Raw genomic sequence first — 26,633 nt, 5'->3', positions numbered from 1 at the left:
TTCTAACGCTCGCTCGCTCTCCCGCTTTCGCTAGCGCTTCGGGCGGGTCCCGGCTGCGAGGCCCGGGTCCCTATCGCCCCCGCCAAGCTCCCACCGGTGGTGCCTGGGGTTTTCTGGTTTCCTTTCCCGCCGTGGGGTAGCGCGGCCTCTCTCGGAGAAGCCTGTCCCAGAGCCAGGCCTGAAAAACAACTGCAAGAAACTTTGGCTCGGTTGGCTGTTCAGTGCAAAAAGGCACTCCAGTTTGATTCGGGGCTGCAGCCGCTGGTTCCGATTTTGGGGTGGGGTTGGGGGGTGGGTCATAACTTGGTCAGGTTCAAGGGCGCATGTGTGCGAGAGGAGTCGCTTGGTAACTTATTGAGTGCCCACTGTCTACGAGCGGCCGGGGGTGTGCATCCAGGCGCGTGGTAGGTGTGCGCGGAGGGCACTGGCGCGCGTGGCCGGCGAGAGGCGCGCAGGCAGCGGGTGCGCGCGGAGCCAGGGGCTGGGGGGCGGGGAAAAGGGGTGGGGGGCAGTGGGAGGGCGGCGGGGGGGTGTGTCCCAGAGTCTCGCTCTTTCACTCGCTGGCTGGCGCGCTCCTCCGCTCCCTTCCTGGGCGGGAATCCGGGCCGGGTTGTGGCCGCGGCCGCGTACGTGAGCGCAGTGTCCCGGAGAGGGAGGGCAGGCCGGCCAGGTGGGCGCGAACGGAGCCTCGGCGGGCGGGCTGCCGGAGCGGAGCCGGGCGGTGGGCCGCGCCGGGTGGGTGGGCAGGGGCGGCGGCAGCTGCAGCCCGGAGCCGAGCGGAACTGTCCAAGCCAGAGCTGCCCGACCCGCGCTGCTGCTGGTGGCGGGGCGAGGTGAGCTGCGCGGGGACCTCGAGACGCTGCAGCCCGGGGACGGGGGCGGCCCGGAACTTCCCACGCTGCGCACGCCTGCGGGGGCCAGGTCGGCGGCCTGAGGGCCCGGGAGGCCGGCGCGCGGGGGGCAATGGCGAGCCGGGGCGCGGGGACGCTGCGGCAGTGCCCGCGCTGGCTGGGTGGGGGTGGCCGCCCGCTTTCCCGTGTGCCGCCTTGTTTATTTCGCTTGCCGCCGGCGCTCTCCGAGGCACCCCCTCCCCAACTTTGAACGGCTGTCCAGAGTCGTCTCTCCAACGGAGATTGACCTGCCCCCTCCCTGACCCTTTCCGGCTGGGCCGCCAGCCCAGCCCTCCCGGCGCCCCGCGTTCCTGCCCACTCTACCGAGCTAGCGAGTGCCGGGCTCTGGGACGCGCGGCCCGACACACCCTCCACCTCGGGGGCTGGCCCCCACCCTTTCTGTCCTCTTCTGTCCACCCCCACTTCCTTCCGCGCCGTTTAACCCTGCCTCTCCTCACTGGTGGCCCCTGGCCCTGTGAGCTGGCACTGTGGGCATGTGGGGTGCCCCGTAGGGGCCTGGCTGGGGAGTTTGTCATGTGCAAACAATTTCAAAGGCAGCATTTCCCCACCCTGCCCAGGAGTTTAGGGCGCAGCGCCTTCACTTTAGGGTTGGTTCAGAAATCTGAAGAAGCCCACCTGCCAGGCGGCGAGAGGGTGCCGCCACCTCCTTGATTTCAGGCAGCTCAGGCCAATTCCTGGTGGCTTTGGAGCACTTCCACCAGGCAGGCACGGTGCCAGGCTGCTGGGCGCAAAGGGTACTTATAGGCCACCACTATGTTCTTTATGCCCCTCTTTCCGAAAAAAATGTATCTGGTGTAGTTTGTCTGAAAGTGAGTGATCAACAGATATTGAAGGTCTTTTTTTGACACCCTCTCAAGGTGTTGTGTAAACAGAGGTTTGGGGCTCAAGGAACTTGAAACACAAGGAAACATAGCAATTAAGTTCAACTGCACAGGTACTTTTGAGGGGCTGCTGCGTTCTCAGCACCATGCCAGGCTCTCTAGGAGATGATAAGAGGCACACGAATCTAAGGCCTTAGAAAGCCTGTTGACCAGGTGGAAGTGATTTCAGAGCTCAAGTTCAAATTAATGTGTTATGGCTGCCTAAATTACTGTAAATGCTGGGGGCAGCGGGAATATCAAAGGAAAGGTTAGAGTTGGGGAATGGATTTACAGTACTAAGTTCTGAAATAAGTTACGCACTGGAGAATAACTGCCTGGCAAAGGCCCAAAGGCAGGAGAGGAAGAAGTAACAGGTGCAAGAGGTTGCAAAGGAACTACCAGAGGAGAAGAGGTTCCAACAGTGATCTCGGTGAGGGAGGATATAAAAGGTACATGAGGTGATGTCCTCCACGGTTTATAATCTAATGGAGGAGACCGGAAGACCTGGGCAGGTGAAGTAAAACTCAAGATAGGGCACAATTAACTTAAAATGCAGCCTACAGAATAGGTGCTGTTGGAGTTCAGAGAAGAGAGCATGGGCAGGAGTCACCAGGACTATATTCTTGGAGGATGAGGTCCTTGAGATGGGCCATGAGGTGTGAATGAGCATGGTTTTCCCGAGACAAGGAGCTGGCCTTGGCCAGACCAGGGAATGTTTCCTGAACAATAGTAGATAAAGATGGAGAGGAACAATGTTTGAGATTGTGAAAGTCCTAGAAAGCCAGACTGGGGAATTGCACTTTACCCCATGTGTACTGGGGAGACATTAAAGTTTGTGAGGCAGAGAGTGACATAAGGAAAGGGCATGTGGAAAGGTTTTAAAAAGTAATGTTTGGAGACAAATCAGTTAGCCAGTTACAGTGATGGAGTGCCCAGGGTTTGGACTGGGATAACTGGAAATGGAAGAGAGGGTGAGTTTTAGAAACAGTACTGTTGAAATAATCTGTTGACAGGAGCAGGGTGAAGGAAAGAGATGAATGGAAATTAATTCCTTGTGGAAATTGATTACACGCCAGGGCCTTGGAGCTGCTATAGTTGGTAACTGGAGAAATCTGAAATGTGTGTTTTGGAGAGAAGTAATTGACACTCAGGCTGCGGAGGTTTTGTGTTTGCCAAAACATCCAAACATAGGTGTCCTGCAAGCAACTGTGACTCTGAGATTGAGGGGAAACTAAGGTGTGTCGTGTGGGAAAGGCTGCCAAAGCGAGGAGAAGGAAGGCACTCCTGAAATAAATGGGGTGTCTTCTTGGTCACCGGGAGGCAGTGGTGAGGGTCCGAACTGCGATTCAGATGACATCACCTAGCCCTGAACCTGCGCTTGGCAAAACAACTCTGGGAAATTGAGGCTCCAAGGAGAATGGGCCACTTATTCTAACCATGAGGGTAATTGAAGGGGAGTAGAATGGAATTTGCTAAAGACATAAATTGTTGGGTTTTGAGCCGAGCTGATTTCAAAACCACTGGATTTGCTCTCCACTGAGACCTTCAGGCTAGTCCTGGTGTCCCACTCATGGGTGGGGGTGGGGAGCAGCAAGATGATCTAAAGGAGCAAGGTGGAAATTACGGGCTTAGGGGTACTGCCTTTCCCAGGGCCAGGTCAGTCCCACCCCAAACCATTGCCAGTTCCCAGGAATCCAGCCACCTGCTGGCAGGGGTTTTGCCCAAGCTCTGAATTCTGCTTTCTCATTACAAGGGGGACTTAGAGTGATTTGCTGAGCCAGTTCTCCAAACTTCCACTTGCAACATTTGAGGGCTGGTGAATTGGAAGGATGATTGCAGAAAGTTGCAGAATGCGTGGAGCATGTAATTGCAGTTCCTCAGCCCCTCTCGCTGAGGTGCAGGATGGGGGATCTAGCAGGGGAGGCTGAGTTGCACAGGGAGAGGTGTCCATCAGATATTTTTTCTTCATAGGGAATATGTGATGGTCACAAAAAATTGCATGGGGCAGATGTTGAGCTAATATACTCTTTATAGAGCAGTGTTTTCTGCACTGCTTTGACCATGACCTACATTAAGAACTAAGACTTACATCACGGCCTAGTACACTCAATCATGTATGTAAAAATCTAATTTAAGTTCATGAAGTACTACTTTCCTTGGTTTCATGCAATCTCCTCTGATACTTTTATTTTCTATTCTATTGCTTTTTATTTAAAAATGACTACGTCTCCCAATAAATTGGTTTAACCACTCTATAATGGATCTGAACCCCCAGTTTGAAAAACACAGATATAGAGAACGTTCACATTTTGTAAGTATTTATTAAGATGCTCATGCGCAGAGCTACTCTTACCAGTGCTGTATGTGGAAGGGAGCATGAGGAAGAGACTGAAAATTGACAGGCTAGTTGGAGAGTTAAGATATACCTATGAGTAAGGAGCAAGGCAAAATGATCCAATGCCAGAATGAAAAATAAGTAGCCGTAGACTTCAGAGGAAGGGATGAGCAGCCTTTGCTGGAGTGGCTTGGAAAAACTGTTTGGAAAAGGGGAGGAAGTTTAGGAGGAGCCTTTTTATGGTGCTGCCCCGGCAGGGAGTGCAGCGTGGGCCAAGGCTCGGAATGGGGATGTACACGCTGTGCCGAAGGGTGATGAACAGAGAGTAGGGAGAAATCAGGTTGGCCGCGTGGGTCAGGATTACAACGTAGTGTAGAGACTGTAAATAGGTGGCCCGAATGTGTTCAGCCTTCAGATATGGTACAATTTGGACTACCCAAAGGTTTTACAAACTTGGAAGCAATCTAGAAAAACCTCTGGATTTGGGATCATCTTAAAGAATCAGGTCAGGCAGGCTTCCAGGGCTGAGTGGCGGCTGCTCCCTGGGTAAGGGAGTCAGTTGCCATAGACCCAGTGCTCCCTGTTGCCTTGATCCAATGGCTTTACATTCCCTGCTTAGTCCAGCGGGTCTCAGTTGGCAACCTGAGTCTTCAAGAGGAGCCTGACATTATGGAACCTCAGATATTTGTGTGCAAATGATGTGTTTTAGGCAAGTCAACAGCACTTTCTGAGTTGCTGTTGGTTGGGACTTTGCAATATTTTTTGATGGATTGGAATGGTGCTAATTAGAGTGTTTTGAGACATTCTTGATAGTGAGGTAAATTTCTAGTGACCTCAAGATCTCTCAAGCCCTCCCGTTTTCCACCCCTGGCTGCCATGGTTAGATCGTGGCTCCTGGCATGTATCCTCTAAGAACAACGTCAAGGTAATAATTTGGTGAGATGTGAGTCATGACTGCCGAGTGCCGTGTGACATTAGACTCTCAGGAGCTTTGGTTCTGTGAGTCAATAATAAAGGAATAACAAGGAGAAGAGCTCTGTCATTTCTTCTCTTATATCTTCACTCCTAGGATGGCCCCAGGGGGAGGCCTCCAGGATCCAGAGATTCGTAATACGGTAATACGGAATAACTGGTCAGCCCAGGTGTTAATGCAAACGACTTCTGGGAAACCAGGCTGCTTTTAGGGCCAGCTAAAGTAAGTTCAGGTCTCTGTGGTCCTGAGACAGTTTGGTTTACCTGGGAGTCCATAACCACCTGTTACGCTGCCCCAGGTGAGCCACAGGTGAGAGGGACTGAGCGAAAGGGGTACTGCCTTTCCCAGGGCCATCAGATATTTTAAGATTTTATTTATTTTTAGAGAGAGGGGAAGCAAGAGGGAGGGAGAAAGAGAGGGAGAGAAACATTGATCAGTTGCTTCCCACTAGGGACCTGGCCCCCAGCCCAGGCATGTGCCTTGATCGGGAATCAAACTGGTAACTTTTTTGGTTCACAGGCTGGCACTTAAGCCCCTCAGCCACGCCAGCTAGGGCTGATTATTTTAAAATATTGTTTTTGTGCTCTGGCTGATGTGGCTCAGTGTATTGAGTGCCAACCTGTGAACCGAAAGGTCGCTAGTTCAATTTCCAGTCAGGGCACATGCCTGGGTTGGGGGCCAGGTCCCCAGTTGGGGGCGTGGGGGCGTGTGAGGCAACCGATCAATGTCTTTCTCACACATTGATGTTTCATCTCTCCCTTCCTTCCCATCTCTCTAAAAATAAATAAAATCTTAAAATACTGCTTTTGTAACATTAAAGATGAAACCGCAGTGCTTTTTGCTAAAAAATGTGTGGCCCGAGGATGCAAGGATAATCAGAAGTCTGCCAAATTGGGTGAAATGAAACCTATTTCCTGTTGTATATGATGGCTCAGTTACTGGATCAGAGAAATGATGGAGCAGCTATGGTACACTTTGGCTTTGTAGGGAAGTATTTAACAGTTTCTTCAGCTATGATGGTCCATATTAAATAAGTGGTAGAATGTGGGCTGGATGGTGTTACTTAATTTGATGGTGTTATTAATAGGCAAAACTGTTAATTAGTGGCACTGAGTCAGCCTGGCAGGGGGTCTGAAAATGATTGCCATAGGATTCTATTCTTGGCTTTGAGCTGTTCAAAATTTTTTCAGTGTTGTGGATGAAGATCCAGAAGGTATGTTTTGTCAGCCTTGTTGATGGTGGGAGGGATTGCTTATTTAGTAGGTAAATCAAGTTTCAACATCACCCGGAATGAGGATCTAAATTAAAAATTTGGAGATACGTGTAAAAAGAGATACATGTAAAGTCTGATTTAGTTTTTAAAATTTGAATTGTAATGTGTCGAAATGTTCTTACATTCTGATTAGATAACTCCACTTCTAGAGATCTAGCTGAGACCATACCCAAAATGTAGGTGATGTTTTATGCACAGAGATTACTTGGAGTTTTTTTTAACTATAGTAAGAAATTGGAAATAACCTAAATGACCAGTGGTATGAGCGGGCTGGAAGTAGTCTCTAAGTGAGTGATTCATATGAATGTGCCCTTATAATGGGACATTATAGCCATTAAAAATAGTGGTTAGGAATAATCTTAAAGTAACATATGGGCAAGTGTTTCTGCTAAAAGTTGAAGTGCTGGCCTGGCCGATGTGGCTCATTTGGTTGGAGTGTCATCCCATGGCTGAGAGTTTATGGGTTTGATTCCCGGGCAGGGCACATGCCTAGACTGCAGGTTTGATCCCCAGTCCGGGTGCTAGTCCCAGGTCTGGGCACATATAGGAGGCAACAGGCTGATGCTTCTTTCTCCCTTTGATGTTTCTCTCTCCCTTCCTCTCACCCTTCCTCTGTCTCCAAAAGCAATGAAAAAAAGTGCTCAGGTGAGGATTTAAAAACAAATAATTACGTGAAGTGCAAATAAACTGAACACTTTAAAAAAAGTTAAGGTGCGTCTACAATATGATTTCAGATCTTAAAGACACAAAAATATATAGAAAGTGACTGGGAGGAAATTACTAATTTTAATACTGAAATACTTAATATGGGTTGTTTCTAGATAGATTGAATTGAGTGGCCTTTTTTTCCACATTAAATTTATTTGTGTTTCTTTATAATGTGTGTGTATCTCAGTGGGGAAAACGCTGCTATATATGTATATTTAAATATACATTCTTTTTTAGAGCCGTTTTAGATTCACAGCAAAATTGAGAGGAAGGTACAGACTTCCTGTAAAACCCCTTGCCCCCACACGTGCACAGCCGCCCCCATTATCAGCATCCCTCCTCAGAGTGGGACATTTGGTCCAACTGATGAACCAACATTGACACATCGTTATCACTCAAAGTCCATAGTTTACATTAGGGTTCATTCTTGGTGTTGTACATTGTGAGTTTGGACAGATGTATAATGAAACGTATCCACCACTATAGTATCATATAGAGTGCTTTTGCTGCCTAAAAGCCTCTGTGCTTTGTCTGTTCATCCCTCCCTCACCCCAGCCCCTGGCAACCACAGATCTTTTTATGGTCTTGACAGTTTTGCCTTTTCCACAGTGTTATGTGGTTGGAATCATACAATATACAGCCTTTTTCAGTTTGGCTTCTTTCACTTAGTAATATGCATTTAAGCTTCCATCCCTGCTTTTCATGACTTGATAAAGCACTTCTTTTTAGTGCCGAATGATATTCCATTGTCTGGATATATCATGGTTTATCCTAAATTTATCTCCTGAAGAACATCTTGCTTACTTCCAAGTTTTGGCCATTATGAAGAAAGCTACTGTAGATGTTTGTGTGAAGGTTTTGCATGGACATAAGTTTTCAGCTCCTTTGGGAAAATATCAGGAAGTGCTGTTGTTGGATCATATGGTTAGAGTATGTTTAGTTTTGTAAGAAACTGCCAAGCTGTCGTCCAAAGTGGCTGCACCATTTTGCGTTCCTTCCAGCAGTGAACAAGAGCTGCTGGTGCTCCACATCCTCGTCAGCATTTGGTCTTGTCAGCCTTCTGGATTTTGGTCACTCTAATAGGTGTGTAGCGGTATCTTGATTTAATTTGCATTTCCCTAATGACATGTGATGACACCTTCCCATGTGCTTTTCTTGCCATCTGAAGGTCTTCTTTAGTGAAGTGTCTGTTTGTCTTCTTATTGTTTTAAACATTCTTAGTATATTATGGATAATAGTCCTTCATCAGCTGTATCTTTTACACATATTTTCTCCCAGTCTGTGGCTTGTCTTTTTTTTCCCCTCGTAAACACTGCTATTTTTAAAACATTTTATTGTGCAAGGACAAGATGAGATAAAGTAGATGGCACATTCAGTGATGAATCTTGGGTACTTATCTGCTTTGTGTCACACACTGGATGAGGCACTGGAGTCACAAAATAGGGCAAAGTCCCCGACCTGAAGTTGATGATCCAGTTGAAAGGGGCAGACCGACAGGTAGACAGACAAACAGTGTAACCCTGCTGGTGCACCAGGCACACGGAGAAGGGGCAGAGCATGTGGGGAAAAAAGTTTTGAGACTGTTTTATTGTTTGTGAGTTCATTGTGAGCCCTGAGTGGGATGAGGCTTTCAAAAATTGAATCCAGTTCACAAATGGATCAGGAATTCATTCAGTCATAGGCTCTAGGTTTAATGACTCCTGCGGGTCATGGACATTTGGACCCCTGGGAGAGGGGGCATGATATAAAAGAAGCATAAACAAGCAAGACTACCCACAGGAAGGCGGCTAGAATGTTGTAGATCGGGAATGACTGGAGTGTACTCATGGGGTGGGTACACAATAGAGCTTTCAGATATTTTCATGGCTCTTAAGCATAGGAAAAAGCAGACTTGCTCATTTTTGCTCCTGGGTGTGGGAATATGACCGATGGATGGAACAATTGCTTTATCTTCTCTAGCTCCAGATTCCTTATCTGGAGAATGAGTACACAAAGTTGATGAGCTTTAAGGTTGCTTTTAACCCTAAAGACTAGAAGAGCAGGTTTTAGTTCAGTAGGAAAAAGGATTTTCCAATTGGCAGAGCTGCCCAGCAACGGAAAAGTTTGCCCATGGAAGAGTGAGCTTCCCATTGTTGGAGGTATTCAAATTGTGTTGAATGCTGTTGCATAGGAATACTCTAGAAGAGAAGGACAGGAACTAGGCTGACCTCCGAAGTCCTTTCCTGTTCTTAGGATCAGGTTATTAGGTAACTTGTCAGAGCTGAGAGATAATGTGGAATGGGGTTTACACCTTTAGTTGCATAGTATTTGAGTCAATATCATCATGTAAGCTCTTCTAAAAGTGTTTATAAATGGGTCTCCATGTTTTTGAGAGACTCTTTTAGGGTCACTTTAGAAAGGATGAAGAGAACTATTTCAAGATGGGTCAGGACTCAGTTCGTGGCCACAGCGCTGCTGAAAATGGAATTTGGTCTTTTTTCCAAAAAGATTTTTATTATTTATTTATTTTTTAGAGAGAGGGAAAGGGAGGGAGAAAGAGAGGAAGAGAAACATCAGTGTGGAGAGAAACATCTATCAGTTGCCTCTCGCACGCCCCGAGCCGGGGACCTGGCCCACAACCCAGGCGTGTGCCCTGACTGGGAATGGAACCCGTGACCCTTCGGTTTTCAGGATGACCCCCAACCCACGGAGCCCCACCAGTCAGGGCCGCGTTTGGTCTTTAAGGAAGTGAAAATATTGGGGCTTGGGTGGAAATGGCAAATAATAATGAATAAAATAGACTGACATATAAAAGACTAGTGTTTGTATTGGCCAGTTGTAGTCAGTATAATGAGTGAGTCAAGACAGGGCCCTTTAACTAAACGATGGGCTCCTGCTTGGCAGAGGGCCTAGCGGTTGCTCTGCAGGTTTAGTGGCAAAGAGGACAAGGGATGGATAAATTCAAAGAAACTTTTGAGTGGGATTTTCCCAAAATGCATATATATAGTTTATATCAGAAAGTAAGTTTGTGGTTTGAGTTAAAAATTTTTCATTTTGCATTTTTACTATTTATAGCTTACATGTAGAAAATTTGATTAGTTTAATTTTGCCTAAAGTTTACTTAAATTTATGGTTTATCGAGAAGCTATCCTGATCATTTAAAATTTTTAGCTCTTCTTCCTGATATTTTTGGATTGCTTTTTTGCTGAGGGGGGCACAGCCAGGGCTAACTCACACAGCAAACGCTTCTTAGAGACTCTGCAAAGAGAACAGAGGTTCATCTCATCGTCAGAGAATGTCACAAGATGATTTCTGTCTCCACAAGGTCCAGGCGTACACTTTGGCATTTGAAAAATCAGCATTTGGCAAGACGGTGCTGTCTCTTCACATGGAACAAGGCAATTTTGGGGTACACGGCCTAGGAAATGACAGTTTTAGTAAAAGTATGTAAAAATATAGGCAGAAGTTGTTTTTTAAAAAGTTATTTTTGTTGTTATTATTATCTTTGCCTGGGGACATTTTGTTCATTGCTGAGAGAGAGAGAGAAGAAAAACACCAACTGGTTGCTCTCTCCTTTGTTCCCTGACCAGGAATCAAACCTGCAACACTTTTTGGCCTATGGGACGACACTCCAGCCCACTGAGCCACACTGGCCAGGGCCAGAACCTCGTAATTTGAGAACTAAAATTGGAAATCTTCATGTATTGGCAATAAAGGGCCAAGTTTTTCGTGATCTCAGTGTTGTTTGGGCCCCACACGGTGTATGGCACATCAGCTTTGCTTGCTGAATTGCTACGAATGGGTTCCCTGGGCCCCGTCGGGTGGTATGGGAAAAACTTGCACTACCATATGCTCCTTTTTTTTTTTTTTTTTTTAAGCAAAATACAATAAGAAATAACAGTTCTCAGCCTTTTTTGTCCTTAGAGTATTGGGAAGTCATAAAACACTTTTAGTAAAAACAACCACATTCAGCGTTTTTCAGTGTGCAGGGGGAATGAGAAACTCCCTCTCCTCTTTCTATTTTTCTTCTGCTGAAAACGAATTGCTCTTGGTGTGCCGTTCTTAAATTCATGTGTCCTCTATCCATTTTAATCTTGTTATCTATTTTTATGGTGACTGTCGCTATGGTACTCTGTGCTCTTTACATAGCATAACAGAGATTTCAGATGTCTGATAGGACAGCTCAAAGTTCGGCTGCAGCTGGCAGAGAAACTGTGTTTGAGCAGTTCTTTTTTTTTTTTTAATTTGAAGTATAATTTGCATACAGTGGAATGCTCAGATCTTAAGTGTGCTGGTTAATCAGTTTTGACAAATGCATTTCAAGACAGAGCATTTCCATCACCCCAGAAATGTTCCTCGTGACTATTTCCAGATTATCCTCCCCCAACCAGAAGGCCTACAGCTCTGATTTCTATCACCCTAGGTTAGTTTTTCCGGCTAGGTTCTTAATATTAGACTTTTGTGTTCCTGAGGACTTCATACATTGTGCTTTGAAGAGGTGGAGGGGGTATGTGTTTAAAAATCAGTATCCTAAGTGGTTAGGTAGTCCTGGTGAGTCAGTCATGTTTTGAAGTCTCTCTAATGGAGTATTCAGGTTTTTCTCAGTATCCACAGGGTCCAGATTAATGTTAGGAATAAGTGTGATTGGGTGAGGGCTACCATTATTGGGGTGTGGTATGTGTGTGTGTTAGTTTGTTGTGTTGGAGAGCTGGAATCCTCCGGTCTGGAACAATTCCTAGGACATCCCTTTGGATTACCCAGAAGCCCCCAACACACTTTCTCTTTTTTTCCCTGCCTCTTCCTTGAACCAGCATATAAATTTAACAATCCACAGAGTTACGGAGTTGGGCTTGTACTATTGAAACAAGATCCGTGTTGCAAAGCCCAGCGCTTTGCACTGCTGAGCTCTCGGCTGCCTGGGAAGCATGTGCCCCCAGACATATCATTGAAATGTACTGAACAGGGTCAGTTTCTCTCTCTCTCTCTCTTTTAAATTAAATGGTTAAATGATATTTTATGGCACAAGTAGTACATGAACACCTCCACAGGAAAAAAAAAATGCAAACCGTCCAGAACAAACAAAATCTTCCTTGACAGCCACTGGTAATCCAGCCTTTCCCCAGAGCTCAACCGCTGTCACGAGATTGTTGGTATTTTTCAAATGCTTTTACAGGTAATCATTTATCCCTATAGATCTTCCAAGGAGTAAAGTGCACTGCACTGCAAGGATTGTGCCCCCCACCCCACCCCACCACGGTATGTCTTGGTCATTGCTTCCTCTCCTTATGTGGGTCTTCTCAATTTTGCTTAACTCCTGAGGGGCCTTACTTGGAATCAGAGGGCTAAACCATTGTTTAGCCTTCCCTTAACTGGTGGACATTGAGAGTTATTTCTAAATCCTCTACGGTTACAAATGCTGTTAAAAATAAACTTGACTGCACTCGTCTCTTTGTAACACAGGTGAGTGTTTCTCTCTAGGGCAGCGGTCCCCACTGGTTTTGGCGCCCGGGACAGGTTTCTTGGAAGACCGTTTTTTCCTTGGAGAAGGGGAGGATGGGGCTCAGGCAGGAGGGCAAGTGCTGGGGAGCGGGATGAAGCTTTGCTCGCTCGCCCGCCCGCCCGTGGCCCAGGGGTTTGGGGACCCCTGCTGTAGGGTAGATACTGAGAAAGGGGAGGTGCTGTGTAATAGGACACTTGTAATTTTGAGTCCTATTGAAGATCCATGACCAGGTCAGTTCCTAGCCTAGACTTAATGCAGGCCACGGCATGCTTGAAGCATGCTCAGACACAAAGCAGTTGTTTTCTAAGGCCAGGGCAGGACTTGGGGCATGCTAGGTGTGTGCCCCCACGAGCTAGCACTGGCTGACTAGAAGGGTTGGGCCCTCTAGTCAGGTCTGTGTGGTTCCCCGGCCGAAGGACTTTGGCCTGAGTGTTGGTTGTGGTTGTGTGCAGAAGAGTTACAGGATGGATAAGCAGCACCTTGTGGCCTGGATGGTCAGTTCCAAACCCAGTTCCTTCCCTAACTGGAGACCAGCACACCTGTGATCCTTCTCTGTGCCATCTTTAGAATACAGAGGCCCGTCAACACACAGGCCCGGGGTGAGGCGCTTGGAAGCATTTGGGTGTTCTCAAAAAAGGTCTAGAGCAACTGTCGTGTACTTTTATTAATGGTTTCATTTTGTGTGGAGAAGGATAGCGTGTGCATCTGGATTTACAGTTCCTGACCTCACCTGAGGAACTCAGAGAACTCCTGGAAAATGCAAAAATTTGTTGCATCAGGCCCTATGCAAGCCTTCAGAAGCCAGTGTAGCAAGTGGGGGCTTGGCTGTGTCTCTCTGGAAGGGCATGGGCCACCGCCACTGGTCACCTAGCTGGGGAGAAGCGGCACATTTTGCAGCCTTAATTATTTCATATGCGTTCGCCTTCAGGCCCCTTACACAGATGTTAATGAAAATAGTTACGGATCTGACCCCAGGGGAACCCCACCGTAGCATTCAAGCAATTGCCCAGACCTAGTAATGCATTTATATTGCCTTCTTTTGGGGTATGGAGGCACCTCCTCTTCGGGTCCCCCGTGAGTGTTAGCAGGTGCTCCCTTTTCTGTCATTTCAGGACTTGGTGATAAAGTTAGCTTCTCACCTTATCGTTCCCATTTGCTAGATTCTCACAGGGCCTCCTGGCCTTGATCCCTCTGGCTGCTTTGGCGTGCCCTCCCCCTCACGCAGCCCGTGTAGGTGACTGTCTTCTGTTTTTACAAGTTATCTTTATTGTTGGGCAGCAACCAGTGTTCCCAGTGTGGACAAGTCTCCAATTTTATAGGGGGTAGGTGGCAACGTGTCTCGTTTTGTTTTTAGTACTTTCGCAGTGGCGCTGGACAAAATGATTTTTTGTTTGTTTGCTTTGGCCTTTGCGAGCGCGGTCGGATAACAGTCTGATCTGCGGTGACGTAGAGGTCCCTTTCCTGGATTCTGGCTGTTACCACAGAGCTCTTCCATGATCTCGACTTTTTTCACCCCTTCAATGCATTGCACCGCCCTTGTCAGCGTTAAAATTGACTGGCTTCTTTCCCTGCTGCGTACACAAAGTCTTCCCTGTGATCATTCCATAAATTTGCCTTGTTACCCAGAGTTTGGCACCTTTTTTTCCTTCTTTAAGGCTAACGTTTATTGAGTGCTTTGTGCCAGGCACCGTGCTCAGTACTTGAGGTGCATTTTTAAAATTCTTTCCTAGGGCCATTTCTTGGAGGAATCAGAGTCGGCAGGAAGAGGAGCTCGGTGACTCTGGGAAACCAGGGCGCTGTTAAAAGGAATTGCATTGCTTGTCAAAGCCTCAAGTTATCCTGTGGAGAAGGAGTCGCTCACTGTCTTTCACAGTTTAGAGGTGAGGACACTGAGGCACAGAAAGGTAACACCGTTTGCCCATGGTCACATCATTGGGAAGTTAGAGTTCATTTGCAACCCTGATTGTTTCGCCGTGTGGTCTTTTGGGATATTTGTAGAAGTGTTTAAGAATGGTTGTAGCCCCAACCCTGGGGAGCCTCCTGCTCAATGCGTTGCTGTTGTAATGCCCGTTTCATTTCCCTTCCATGGCGAAGCCACCAACACCACATTAACCTCTCAGTGACTCAAGTTTTTACTAACAAGGAGCAGTTAAGAGGTGTTAAGAGGTCAACAATCTAGCCTCTTCCCCTCCTCTTACATGATGCATGACTTTCCTGTAGAATGTGAAAGAAAGAGTATAGCTTTTGGAATCAGACATATTGGCGCTCACATCTTAGTTCTGTCACTTTCTAATTCTGTGGCCTTGGGAATATTACTCAGCGTCCCAGGGTCTCAGTTTCCTCACCTGTAAAATGGAGAAGATGATGATGGTATTATTGTGAGGGTGAAATGAGATAAATGTCTGAGAAGTGCTTCGCCAGTGACTGGCACGTAAGTCTTTGATAAATGATAGGTGTTAGAACATTCCTGAAGGAACATCAGTCTTTGGAAGGCTGACAGTTGCATCAGCTTCCTGTTTTCCTCTTTTAAAAATTTTTTCTTTTATTTATTGATTTGAGAGAGAGAGAGGCACATCGATGGTGTTGTCCCACTTATTTTATGTATTCATTGATTGAGTCTTATAGGTGCCTTGACCGAGGATCGAACCCACAACCTTGGTGTATTGGGTTGATACTAACCAACAGAGCTACCTGGCCAGGACCCTGTTTTTCTCTTGTCCGTTTACTTTAGACACTTCTAATGAAATAGTTAGATGTGATTTTATTGCTTGTGAACATCCCACTGCCTTTTCCCTCAGAAGATTCTAGCCTCCTGCTGGCTCTGGACTAAGTACAGCTGGCCTGTTGGCCTGGTGGCAGAGGTTCCATGCGGTGCCGCCTCCCCAGCTGTCCTCGAGGTGGGCAGGGGCTCGCCAGCGCTGTGTGACCGTGGCCGGTGTGTCTTTAGCCTACTGAGCACCCATTTCATCCTTTGCTTCTCTCAGAACTCAGGTGTGTGGAACATCTGGACTCTGTGATTGAGCCACATTTATTTAGTCACTTTGGCTTAGAACCACCTCCCCAGCGAGCACACTCCTCTGTGCTGCCACACTGACCGTTCAAGGAGGGACATCCAAGAGTGGACACCCTAATATCTTGTGCTCAGTCTGGGGTAACCATTCATTCAGTCTATTTCCCCAGCTCTCTTCCATCTTCGGCATCATCCCCATAATGATTCCTTAAGTGGCCTCCTCCACCGAAAGGTACTTCCGTAGTGGGCTGTGCCTTGGGCAAGGCCCCCTCCCCCGCTGGGCTCATTTTTCACTGTGTATTTAAAAGATCTTCCTTTATGGGTCTATAGTATCTTTACTTTGGCTGCCTTTGTGTTTTCTGGGGAAAATGTGTCTGTCTCTCTCACCCTCCAGTCACTCAGCAGGTTTTTAAAAAATCCATAACACATTTTATTTTGACTTATTTAATGTATGTCAAACAAACACTTAAAATTTTAACGTGCGCACTGATCTAACCTCAGAGCTTAATCCAGAAAACCGTCTTTCTGTCAGGCTTCGGTGTCAGATTGCTGGATGTCCTTTGCATTTTCCTGAAAGAAGCAAATTCTGATTCCTTAATTTAATGATAAGGCCCCCCAACCTGCATGTGGCTCTGGAGCACATTAAGTGCTTTTATAAACAAGAGCTGGATGCGTGATGCTGGTGGGAGCTCAGTTGGGCCCAAGCTGCTTTGAAGGCAGGGTGTGAAGCTTATTCTGTTCAGTTTATTGGCAAGAGCCTGGCGCATGTGGAAGATCGGATTTTCAAGAACACTGCTGTTTGTGCTCTGTGGTGCCCCTTTCCTTGAGTTTCTGGCAAGTTGGTACAAAATTGTTTTCCATGTGGGACCTGGAACCAGGACCGAAGGACCTGCCGCAGCACTGGCGATCGGACACAGGCTGGCCAGGCTTCACCTCGGGGAGCTTTGGCAAGGGTCCTTGACCACCCCGGGCAGGGCACCCAGACTGAGGTTTGGACTCGCCAGAGAGCAGGATGGGGGGTGTCTGCTGGGAGTGCGATGAAGGCTGGAGCATGTGGGAGGCGGGTCCTGGCTTTGGGCTTGGTGTTGAGCCCTCTCAGCCCTGACCCCAGGAGTGGGTTCACTGCGGCCGCGCAGGCCTCTGAGTAGAATGTGTTGGTTTCTCGGTTCCCCTCTCTTGTTGCAATCCGTTTTGTCATGATTTCAATAATTCAGTGGCTCACCCATGGTCAACATCTTGATATCCTTTAGAGGCAGCAGTTGTAGTACTCGTTCTGATCCAATGTTCTTTTATAATCTCAATTCCAGATGCTGGCTTGATAGTGGCTACTGAGCAGTCAGAGTGGCCTATTGTGTTACTTAGCCCTCTAACCCCCACCTAAAATAGGGGCACAGGGCCCTGGCTGGGTGGCTCAGTTGGTTGGAGCGTTGTCCCATACTCCAAAGGGTTGTGGGTTCAATCCCCAGTCAGGGTATGTACAGGAGGCAACCAGTGGGTGTTTCTGTCTCACATTGAAGCTTCTCTCTCCATCTCCCTTCCTCTCTCTCTCAAATCAATAACACATCCTTGGGTGAGGATTAAAAAATAATAAAATAAAATAGGGGGACAGGGGATGGGAACACATCTCGATTTCCTTCCAGATGCGAGGCACTATTCTCATTTTTCACAGGAGGGGCGGGAAATTGAGGTTCTGAGATGGGGACAAACTGTCACAAGGGACACGGGTTGAACTGACTGGCTGCCGTCCTCTCTTTCCCGGGAGAAGAGCCCTCTGCAGTGGGCCTTGGCTTAGCTTCTCCTGCACAGGCTGGGTGCCCGTTTTGAGAGGCCGGTTTCAGTGCTCCCATGGCATCCAGCCTTTCTTTGCTCTCAGCCACAGCGCTCCGGGGGGTGGCGGGTGGGAAGCGTTCGCTTTGGTACCGGGGAGAATGGCCTGATTCTAGGAGGGCAGAGGCGAGTTTCCCAGGAGAAGGTGAAGGGGCAACAGTGTGAGGAGCTGCTCCCCTTCCTCCTGAAAGAGAAAACATGGACAGTGAATTGGAAGTGAGAATAAAGGGGAAAGTTGGGTTAAAAGTAGATCTGCAGAAGCTTGGTTACCTCCTTTCTAGCCAGACAGATCTATTCCCATTGGCCCGTTCGCCGTCCTGGTCTTGGAACAGACTCTGGTATCCAGCTCTCGTTTCAGGTTTTTAAATGTTATCGGCCACGAGAATGTTCTGTCATCCCAACAGCACATGTTTCTTATCGTGGGCCTTATAATTTCCAAGATTACAGCTTATTTACTATCAGCTTACATTTTGGACGGTGGCTCCCGGGTGAGACTTGGATTCCTGAGGGGTATCTGGGCACCTCGATCCCTTCCCTTACCTGTTTATCTTTTCTGGCTGGCTGGCTGTAGTTTTCTGATCTTGTCTGCGTGAGCCTGGTTTCTCCTCTTTCATTTTGGATCTCACCCTCCTGGCCTGTCTCTCAGACCAGGTGACATGATGCTTGAGTCCCTGCAGCTCTGTGGACACTGATTCTCCACCACAGGAGAGGGTCCCTGTCTTTTTGTTACCTGCTGAGTCCAGCCAGGCTGGTCCCCAGGTCATTCTCACCCTCGACAAGCCCTGCTGCCTGTTTACTCAGGGCCGGAGGGGAATGCCATTATTCACTCAAATGACTGCTGAGTTCCAAATAGTTGTTCTATTTTAACCACTTAAATGAAAAAAAAAAAAAGTATAGAAAGTGGAGCCTGCATTTCTCTGCCTTCCTGAAGGAGTGAGGGCCTAAGGAGCCCTTTGCCTTGTGTCTTGGGATTGGCGCCTCGGGCGTCACTGCCACAAAGTCTCTTCCCTTTTTGGTGGGTGCACCGCTCCAGGCCTTACGCCTATGGGTCCTGGATCGTTAGGCTTTTAAAATTCTCGCCTCCATGTTTTATCTTCTTGGGGTGCTTCTTTTGTTGATGGCTTTTGCTTTTCTTCCTCTAACTACCTCGAGACCGCTCTTTCCCAGCGAAACTTGCAGGCCCTTCCGCACAGCACTGCGGAGCCCCGGTCAGGAGCCCTGTCCTGCTGCCGGGCCTCCCCTCACGGGGGAGGAGAGAACTGGACCGGGGAGCAGCCAGGAAAGCAGCGAACACACCTCTGCCTGCTGGCTGCGGCAAATACGTGACCGTCTTGAGGGCCATCAGTTTCCTGAACTATAAAATGGAGATGATATTGTCCTTCCACATTTTCTTAAGTTGCTGGAGGGTCAGGGAGAAGAAAAAAAGGAAGCTCCCAAATGTGTGTGTTAAAGTGGGTGTAAGCTCAAGTGCCATTCAAGCATTTTTCCATGGGTGGTTTGAGTTAATGTGCAGGTCTCTTAAATGTTCACTCTGAAAACTGCTTGAGAAAACTGTTAATTCTGGAAGGCTCGTTCTCTCTCTCCCGAGTTACTCAGCCCCTGGTTCCCTCCTTGCCCCAGGCTCTGGGTAAACCGCGGAGTCAGCAATCACACATCTCCCCGCCTCCTTCTGGAACTCTCACATAGTTTTAGCACAGTGCAAATCAGGTTTAACTACAGTACGTGCACGTACCCACACGTACACACTGTGCATACATGCCCACCCCTCCCCCCGTGCATGTGCAGCACAGCGCTGGACAACCTCTGCTTCCGTCCACGCATTTGTAAGCAGTGTTTACTTATGCCTGTTTCCTTAGGTAGTATTCTCAACCTGTTTTGATACTCCTGTCTTCGAACTGAGTATGAACACTAAAATTCTACCTTTTCTCTTGACACCTGTCTTCATTTTAGGGCAAGCAGCAGGAATGATTTCTTAGGACACATTATTTTTGAATCTGGGGTTCTCCCTACCCATGGGAGTATCATCTCCTTAAAATCATAAATCTGACGAGATAAACAAGATGTGGCCTGTACCCTCAAAGGGCTTGCAGTCTAAGGGAGAGGTGGTCCCATTGGTTCTAGTAGAAATAGTTAGAGTTTACTAAGTCCTAGCCATGCACCAAGCACTGTGCTCGCGATTGCCTTCTGTGGTACAGAGCAGTGGACTCATGGACAAAGGGCAGGGGCCGTGGTGCTTTTGAAGCAGGTGGGGAGCTCGGTGTGAAGGAAGAGGAAGTGTGCTTGTTCCTGGGCAGAACTGTGAAAACACGCTTTCCTCCCCTGCCGGCAGCGCACACAGAGTGGCGTTCACTTGATTGAGTGACTGCTGCAAAGTCGGACCAACAGAAGTATTTGTTGATCAGGTCATTTATTATTTGCTGGAGAAAATTCAGTGTAACCAAATCAGATGACCTAATTCTACGGCCCATCTGCTAGAATATGAAAATAGCACTGCTATCCGGGGCCCTTATTTTTTTCCTTCCATTATTCTGGTACATCTATTACAGAATGGAAAGGCTGGATGCTCACTTGTAGGGGGTGCTGTGACCAAGATTCCAGCCCCCGAGTAGGGGGTGGGCAGCCTTTAAGGTTCCTGCCCATCCTGATAGTCTGTAATTTTAATTTTATGAGTAGTTACCCTCTTACACATTGATGCAGTATAATCCAGTTTTTTAAAACCTTCAGAAAAAGACAATGATTTAAATGCTTTGAAAATCCAAATGGTCATTCTCTGAAAAACTGATTTAGAAATGTTGATATTGCATCAATGAGTAATATGTTCAGTGCTGTGTATCTTAAGGTTGTATTATAAAAATCTAAAATGCACACCACACATTTTTAAAATGGTGTAACAGAGCCTGTTAAAAAACTTGAGAGATATAAAAGTTTGAGCTCAGGCCCTTGGCTGCTCTTGGAGGGATTTCTGTCCAAAGTCAGGCTGGGCAGAGAGAGTCCTCTGAAAGAAAAGGTCAGTGTATGCTCAGTGAAGTGAGGTGGGGTTGTTTTTTTTTTTTTTAAACTTTTTCTGGATTAGGCAGCCCAGGGAGTGTGGGGCGGGGTGGGGGGAGGGGAATGGGAAGACTTGAGAGCCACCAGGCAGCATTAGGGTAGTGATGTCAAGGTATGACACCTTGATTCTGCCTGGTTCAGATAGTGACCTGCGCTGTAAGAGGCCCATAGGCCTATCTGCATATAATCGTAAATATGCTGCACATACACGTGGTACCTCTCAACGACAGTCCCTGGCTAAGTGTTGCTGGGAAACAGTTGGGAATCCCACTCTCTTGAGTTGTGTTGTAAGGAAGACACGTGGTTTGCTACATTGTAACTTTTGCATGAGCTTAGAATGTCACACCAAAAAAAATTTAAGTTAAAACTTTATAGATTTAAAAGAAAAAAAAAGAACAACTTTCCGATAAAAGATTAAGGATGATGTGTAAAACATTAGCCAAAGAACTAAAACCTCAAGCTGGCATTCTGTGCAGTGGTTTCCCAGTGGAGGTCACGAAGAAGGAAGCGGAGTTTGAGTAGAGAATCTGAAACCTTTGGCAGAGGATTGCAGTCCCTCATCTTGATCCGTAAATTGCTCACCAGCAAGCTTGTAGCGGGCACCCAAGAGTTAGCAAATGGTAGCCAGTTACTCCAAACTCAACTCTCTTTAACAAAAACAAAACCAACCAAACAAAACCCACCCAAACTCTTAGCTGTATAAGGAATCATTCGGATTTATGACCCGTGTTCTGGAAGTGCCAGTAGGTGATGCCATGGCCCCCTGCAGCGTCCCTGGGAGGTGGGCGAAAACGACCATGGTGCGTGAGCACATGTGCACACGTACATGTACTGAGACATGTGGTTGTCCGGCAACAGTCACATGTCACATAGCAATTTGTAACTCAGAACCACAGAGAGGGTTTGTTTTCCTCTTCTGTCTGTTCCAGTTACTTAACTGATGGCAGATGTCCTCATTAAGGGCTATTAGCACATCAGAATATGTTTGCTGAGTCTGGAAAGGGGCTAACCCCTTTTGGACATTGACCAAGATACATATTCTGGAATAGCTACCCCTTCTAGTGGTGACAGTGGGAAGGGTGAGAGGCACAAGAGGGCGCAGGATACCTTTAAAACTATCCATCAGCGGCCGTCCTTCTTAGCAGGAGTTTGTTTCAGTTAAGGAATTCCTTAAGTCAGAAATGTAACATCATAAATTGCATTTGGCTGCATATGGAGACATTGTTATTGTTACCCTGAAATGGATGTTTCTTGATTTCTCTTTGCTGTATCAGAACCATATGGCAAATTAGGGGCTTGCTGGTTTATATGGACCTTTGATCACTCCCAAGAAAGAAACCCAGAGGGAAGTGAATGGAAGTTAGAAATCAGGGAAGAGAAGTTTGAAGGTGGCTCCAGTTAGGTTGATAGAAGCCTGCTAGGAGGGAGGGTGAGACCTTTCATCCCAGGGGTAAAGTAACAGGTGAGACTGAATAGTCACCCTAAGGTCCAGAGTTAACCTCACTCCTCCACCCCCCTGCATGGCCGACCCCTGTAGGTGCTCTGATCTGCTTCTGAGTCCCTGAAGGACTCTGTTATCTGGCGAGTGTGTCCATGAAGTCATCATGATTATGCTGATATGTACAGGAGAGGCATTGAACCCCTCCTGGTGATGCTTCCCAGCCTACATTTAGTCTCAGTTTGTGTTTTTCCCTTCCTTTCTCTCAGTCACTAGTATAAACTTGGCTAAAATCTTGTAACTTTTGAGACTGATTGCATTATTTCTCTGGTCCTGCTCAGAGGGCAAGGTGTGTGTAAAGGTCTTCCCAAACCACTGAATGATTAACAGCGATTTGAACTGTGTAGCAAGGTCAGACTAAAGCATTGACCTCTATTTTGTAGGTAAGAGGCCAGTGGAGAAGAGACCTTCAAGGAAAGAAATTGTATAAGCAAACAAAAGTAGAGGCTTGCAGGATCAGAGCTGTTTTTTGCTATCAAGGTTCACTGATAGAAAAAGGGGAAAAAACATATAAAAAGCAGCTTAATAGAGTGTTTTATTTTGAGAGATCCCACCCCTCCTGGAATAATGGCAGGAATATGACCTCTGACACCAGATACACATGAGATCACCCCGCAGGGCTGCTGGTCCCAGTTGTGTGGCCTCAACAACCTAAGCCCTCTGGCTCAGGTTCCTCATCAGAAATAAAAGACCATATGTTTTCTCAAATTGTTCTGAGGATTAAATTAGATACAATTTGTGAAAGCTAGTGCAGAGTAGGCGCTTAACAAAGGCAGTTTCCCTTCCGTTTTTCTCTTCTGCTTTTAAAAATTAAGATTTGGGTGTACTCTACGTGGATAATATAAAGCATGTTTCAGGGTGGAATTTGGAGAGAGGCCAGAGAAGAGAGCAAACATAAATGGGAACAAACCGGAAGTGGGCAGGTTCACCAATTCTGCAAATCTACCAGGCTTTGGAGGGTGCAGGTTCACAAACCAAATAAAAAGTATTTTTTAAATTAAAGGGAAAAAAAGGCTTATAAAAACAATCGTCAGAGTCTGTTAGCTGAAATATTTCAGGTTCTGTCTGGAGACTGGAAGCCCAGGAATTTTAGAAATACTATTTTTTCTTCATTTTCAGAGGTGGAAACCTCAAACTTCCTGCCGTGGAAAGTGGGGGTGGCCACCATTTTTTTAGTTTTTGTTTTTTTGGCCAAGAAAAGGGTGTTTCTTTTTCTGGATGGATGCTGCCATCTGATGTCTCCAAGTGGCACTGCATCTTCACCTCTAGCTCTTAGCTGCTCAATGGAACTAAATGAGAGCCAGAGGTTCTTGTTTCTGGCTTGAGGCTTTGAGGATGAAGGTAGGTGAATGGGTTTTAAAAACCAAGTTAGCTTGGATGTACTTTTTTTTTGTAGTGATTAAGAATTTACTTTTTATATTTTCTTCCTTTTTATTGTCATAATAAAGCTTTTCAACATTGATGTGAAGTCACAAGACACCTGGACAGGAGCTCTGGAGGGTGCCCTGGCTCCCACCTTTTTCTTACTTTTTTGTGCTTTCAAGGGAATTGGTGGTGGAGCGCCCACGCTCTCTGCCTCCAGCCCTTGAGAGTCTAAGTAAAAGACTTGTAAAAACCCTTTTTCTATCACACTTTACAGGTCGTGAAGAGCTTCTAAGAAATACTCTATGTGCTCTCCTGGGATATTGGCGAGTGTTATGCTTTACTTAGTTTTTAAAATTTTTATAAGAATTTATTTGAGCCACACTGATGACAGTTGCTGGGGAGCAAACTCTCAAATGTCCCCAGCGCTGTGATTTATCAATGAGGAGAGAGGCTCTGAGTGCAGACTGCGTGGCCTGGGGGCAGATCTGTGTTTTCCCCGAATCTTACTGAGCAGGAAGGCTGTGGTCAGTGGAGGGGTTTCTCAAGAATAAGCCTGTTGACTGGTTCAGGTCCCCAGGGGACCCGGAAGATCCGTTTTAGTCTTCTGGAATGGTGTAGCCGCCTGAAGGTCAAGGAGCAGCCCGGGGGCCCGGCTGGCCCAGCCAGCACTGGGGCTCGTTCCGTGTCGTCGTGGTTGGAACCCCCTCTCTCAGGCAGTAGGACTGTGACTAATGAGGCATCAGACCAGGGTTTCTAGTTTTGATCTCCTCCCTAGCTCTTAGCCACTGTAAAATGTGGAGGGTGGTGCTACCCAATTCCCTGCTTCCTGGCGCAGGAATGATGGGCGTACAGACGCCTCAGAGCTCACAGAAATGACTGGTTTGCAGAAGAGCTTCTGTCCATCGTGGAGCGTAAGCGCCGAGGCCGCGGATGGTCTTCCTCTGTTTGTGTCAGGGACGTGGTTGTCGATTCCATCACCCTGAGTGCGTCAGTAGCTGATACCACGTGCTGTTGAAGGAGCATGTGGGCAAGTCCAAGGCAGTGAGGGTTCCTGGATCTGCAGTCAGGAGACCAGGTCTTGTTCACACTCTGGCACCAACTTGATTACAGTGAACGAGTCACTTAAGCTCTCTCTGTGATAGTTTTCTAAAGCATTAGATGAGGAGAGGTAGCACGGCTCGTTCCTGTGGCTCTCAGTAGTTTTAAAGCCAACTGAACTTGAGAATCTGTGAGTACCTGACAAACGTCCTCATGCTTTGACTTAGCAGTAGTCATGTGCTGCATCACAATGGTTAGGTCAGTGATAGACCACAAATATGGCAGTTGCCTCATAAGATTTTAATGGAGCAGAAAAATTCCCGTCACCTAGCGACACTGCAACCGTGGTCACATCGAGGTGCAGTGCACTGCTCACGTGCTTGTGATGCTGGTATAAACAAACCTGCTGCTCTGTCAGATGTATAAAAATGTAGCAGTACAATTAGGTACAGTACATGACCCTTGATAACAATAATAAATGACTATGTTACTGATTTGTGTACTTATCCTTTTTATTGTTATTTCAGAATATGCTCTTTCTACTTATAAAAATGTTTGCTGTAAAACAGTATGCTGGGTTAGTCAGGCAGCAGCCTCATACATGTTGTATTTACCATGTCTCTGTTTTTTTAAGGATTTTGTTTATTTATTTTTAGAGAAAGGAGAATGGGGGGAGAAAGGGAGAGAAACATTGATGTGTGAAAGAAACATCAGTTGGCTGCCTATCACACGCTCCTGACCAGGGACCTGGCCCGCAACCCAGGCATGTGCCCTGACCAGAATTGAACCAGCGACCTTTTGGTTTGCAGGCTGGCGCTCAGTCCAGTGAGCCACACCAGCCAGGGCTGCCGCATCTCTTGACTGCATTGTTTTCTCTCTTCTGCTTGATTTGATGTGTTGTTACATACAGTAATGTGCTGTACAGGCTTGTAGCCTGGGAGCATCAGGCTGTACCACAGAGCCTAGGTGTGTAGTAGCTACGTGTGTAGTTTGTATAAGTGCACTCTGAGGTTTGCATGACGACAAAATTGCCTTATGATGCATTTCTCAGAACGTATCCTCATTGTTAAGCGGTGCACGACTGTATCATATATCAGGACCTGACCTGGTGAGTGTGTGCTGAGCTTTAGCTCAGAGAATGCCACCTGTAGGCAGAGCAGTTCAAACAGCACCATACTGGATACAGCCCTTAGGTGTTACACGGTAATAAAGGATTTCTTAGATCAGCAATGATGCATCTGCCTAAGAAAATACTGTGTGGCTTCTAAAAGGGGTTTTATAGAATAACATTTAATGACATAGGAAAACCTGCATGAGATACGAAGTGAAAACTCAGTTTATCAAACCATGATCCCATTTTTGTAGAAATAGAAGTATGTAGACACATGCGTAAAGGAAAGCATGGAATGATACGTAAGAAAAGCGGGTGCCTCTGGGAGGCCGCTTCTTGAGTGATTTGTTTGTCTTTGTGCTGATCAGTAATTTCTAAATGTCCTGCAAGGAATGGGTATTACTTTTGTAAAAAGGAAAATTGTACAAGTTACTATAAAATGCGTGAGCCATTTTAACAGACACTCCCAGCTCCTGCTGCATGTAGGACACTAGACTAAAGCTTCCTGAGTCTCCCAGGTGATGGCTAAAGGATTCTGTGTCCCCCCCCTTGCCTCCCCAGGAACATCGGCAGCATGGCCAGTGTGCTGTCCCGGCGCCTTGGTAAACGGTCCCTCCTGGGAGCCCGCGTGTTGGGGCCACCTGGGGCTGCCCCGCCTTCGGAGCCTCAGGCAGAGCTGCTGGAGGGGGTGACTCCCCAGCCCTTCTACGCTTCAAAGGACACTTCCTGTCGGGAGCAGCCCAAGGAAGTCCTCAAGGCTCCCGCCTCCTCAGGCCTCCAGCAGGTGGCCTTTCAGCCCGGGCAGAAGGTAGGCTGATCCCTGAGTGGACAGGTGCATGATCTTCCCAGGTTTGGGCCCAGCAGGCTCGTGGTGACCCCAGTGAAAGCCTGGAAACTCCCTGGGTGTTCGCTGGGATGTGTACAGACCCCTAATGTGTGGCATTGTGGGCCCTTGGGCAGCTGGCTTCCTGAGGGAGTGAGTCATGAGCAGCGACCCGGGACTTCTCTGCAGCAGTGAGGTCTGGAGGAAAAGCCCGCAAGGCCCGCCACCTGACTTCTGAGCGTAGGCCTGCTGAAAGCCTCGGTCTCAAGCACTGGCGGAGCTCAGTTTTTCTTAATCTGCCTCACTTTGTAACTCTACAAAACAAAGGATCTCAGGCTTGTGAGAGACAGATAAGATTGTGTCTTTGAATTACC

The 26,633-nt window shown here is 47.1% G+C and overlaps 1 protein-coding gene across 2 annotated transcripts in view; it reads left to right on the top strand.

Moving 5' to 3' along the window:
• Positions 1–747: 747 nt before the first annotated feature.
• Positions 748–26,633, top strand: part of ZNF395 (zinc finger protein 395) — a 40,484-nt gene continuing 14,598 nt past the window's right edge. The window contains exons 1-3 of one of the 2 annotated variants that reach the window (XM_054576011.1): positions 748–833; positions 14,270–14,419; positions 25,998–26,244. In XM_054576011.1, the coding sequence (XP_054431986.1) occupies positions 26,011–26,244 (234 nt within the window). In that variant the 5' untranslated portion in view covers positions 748–833; positions 14,270–14,419; positions 25,998–26,010. The remainder of the gene's footprint in view (positions 834–14,269; positions 14,420–25,997; positions 26,245–26,633) is intronic. The other variant, XM_054576012.1, reaches the window with a different exon arrangement.

This window comes from Pteronotus mesoamericanus, unplaced genomic scaffold, assembly GCF_021234165.1.
Source record: "Pteronotus mesoamericanus isolate MK-2021 breed Mesoamerican mustached bat unplaced genomic scaffold, CSHL_Meso_final contig_32, whole genome shotgun sequence".
NCBI classification, from domain to species: Eukaryota; Metazoa; Chordata; class Mammalia; order Chiroptera; family Mormoopidae; genus Pteronotus; species Pteronotus mesoamericanus.
Note: the sequence above shows the minus strand (reverse complement) of the source record. Positions and strands in the feature narration are given on the sequence as shown.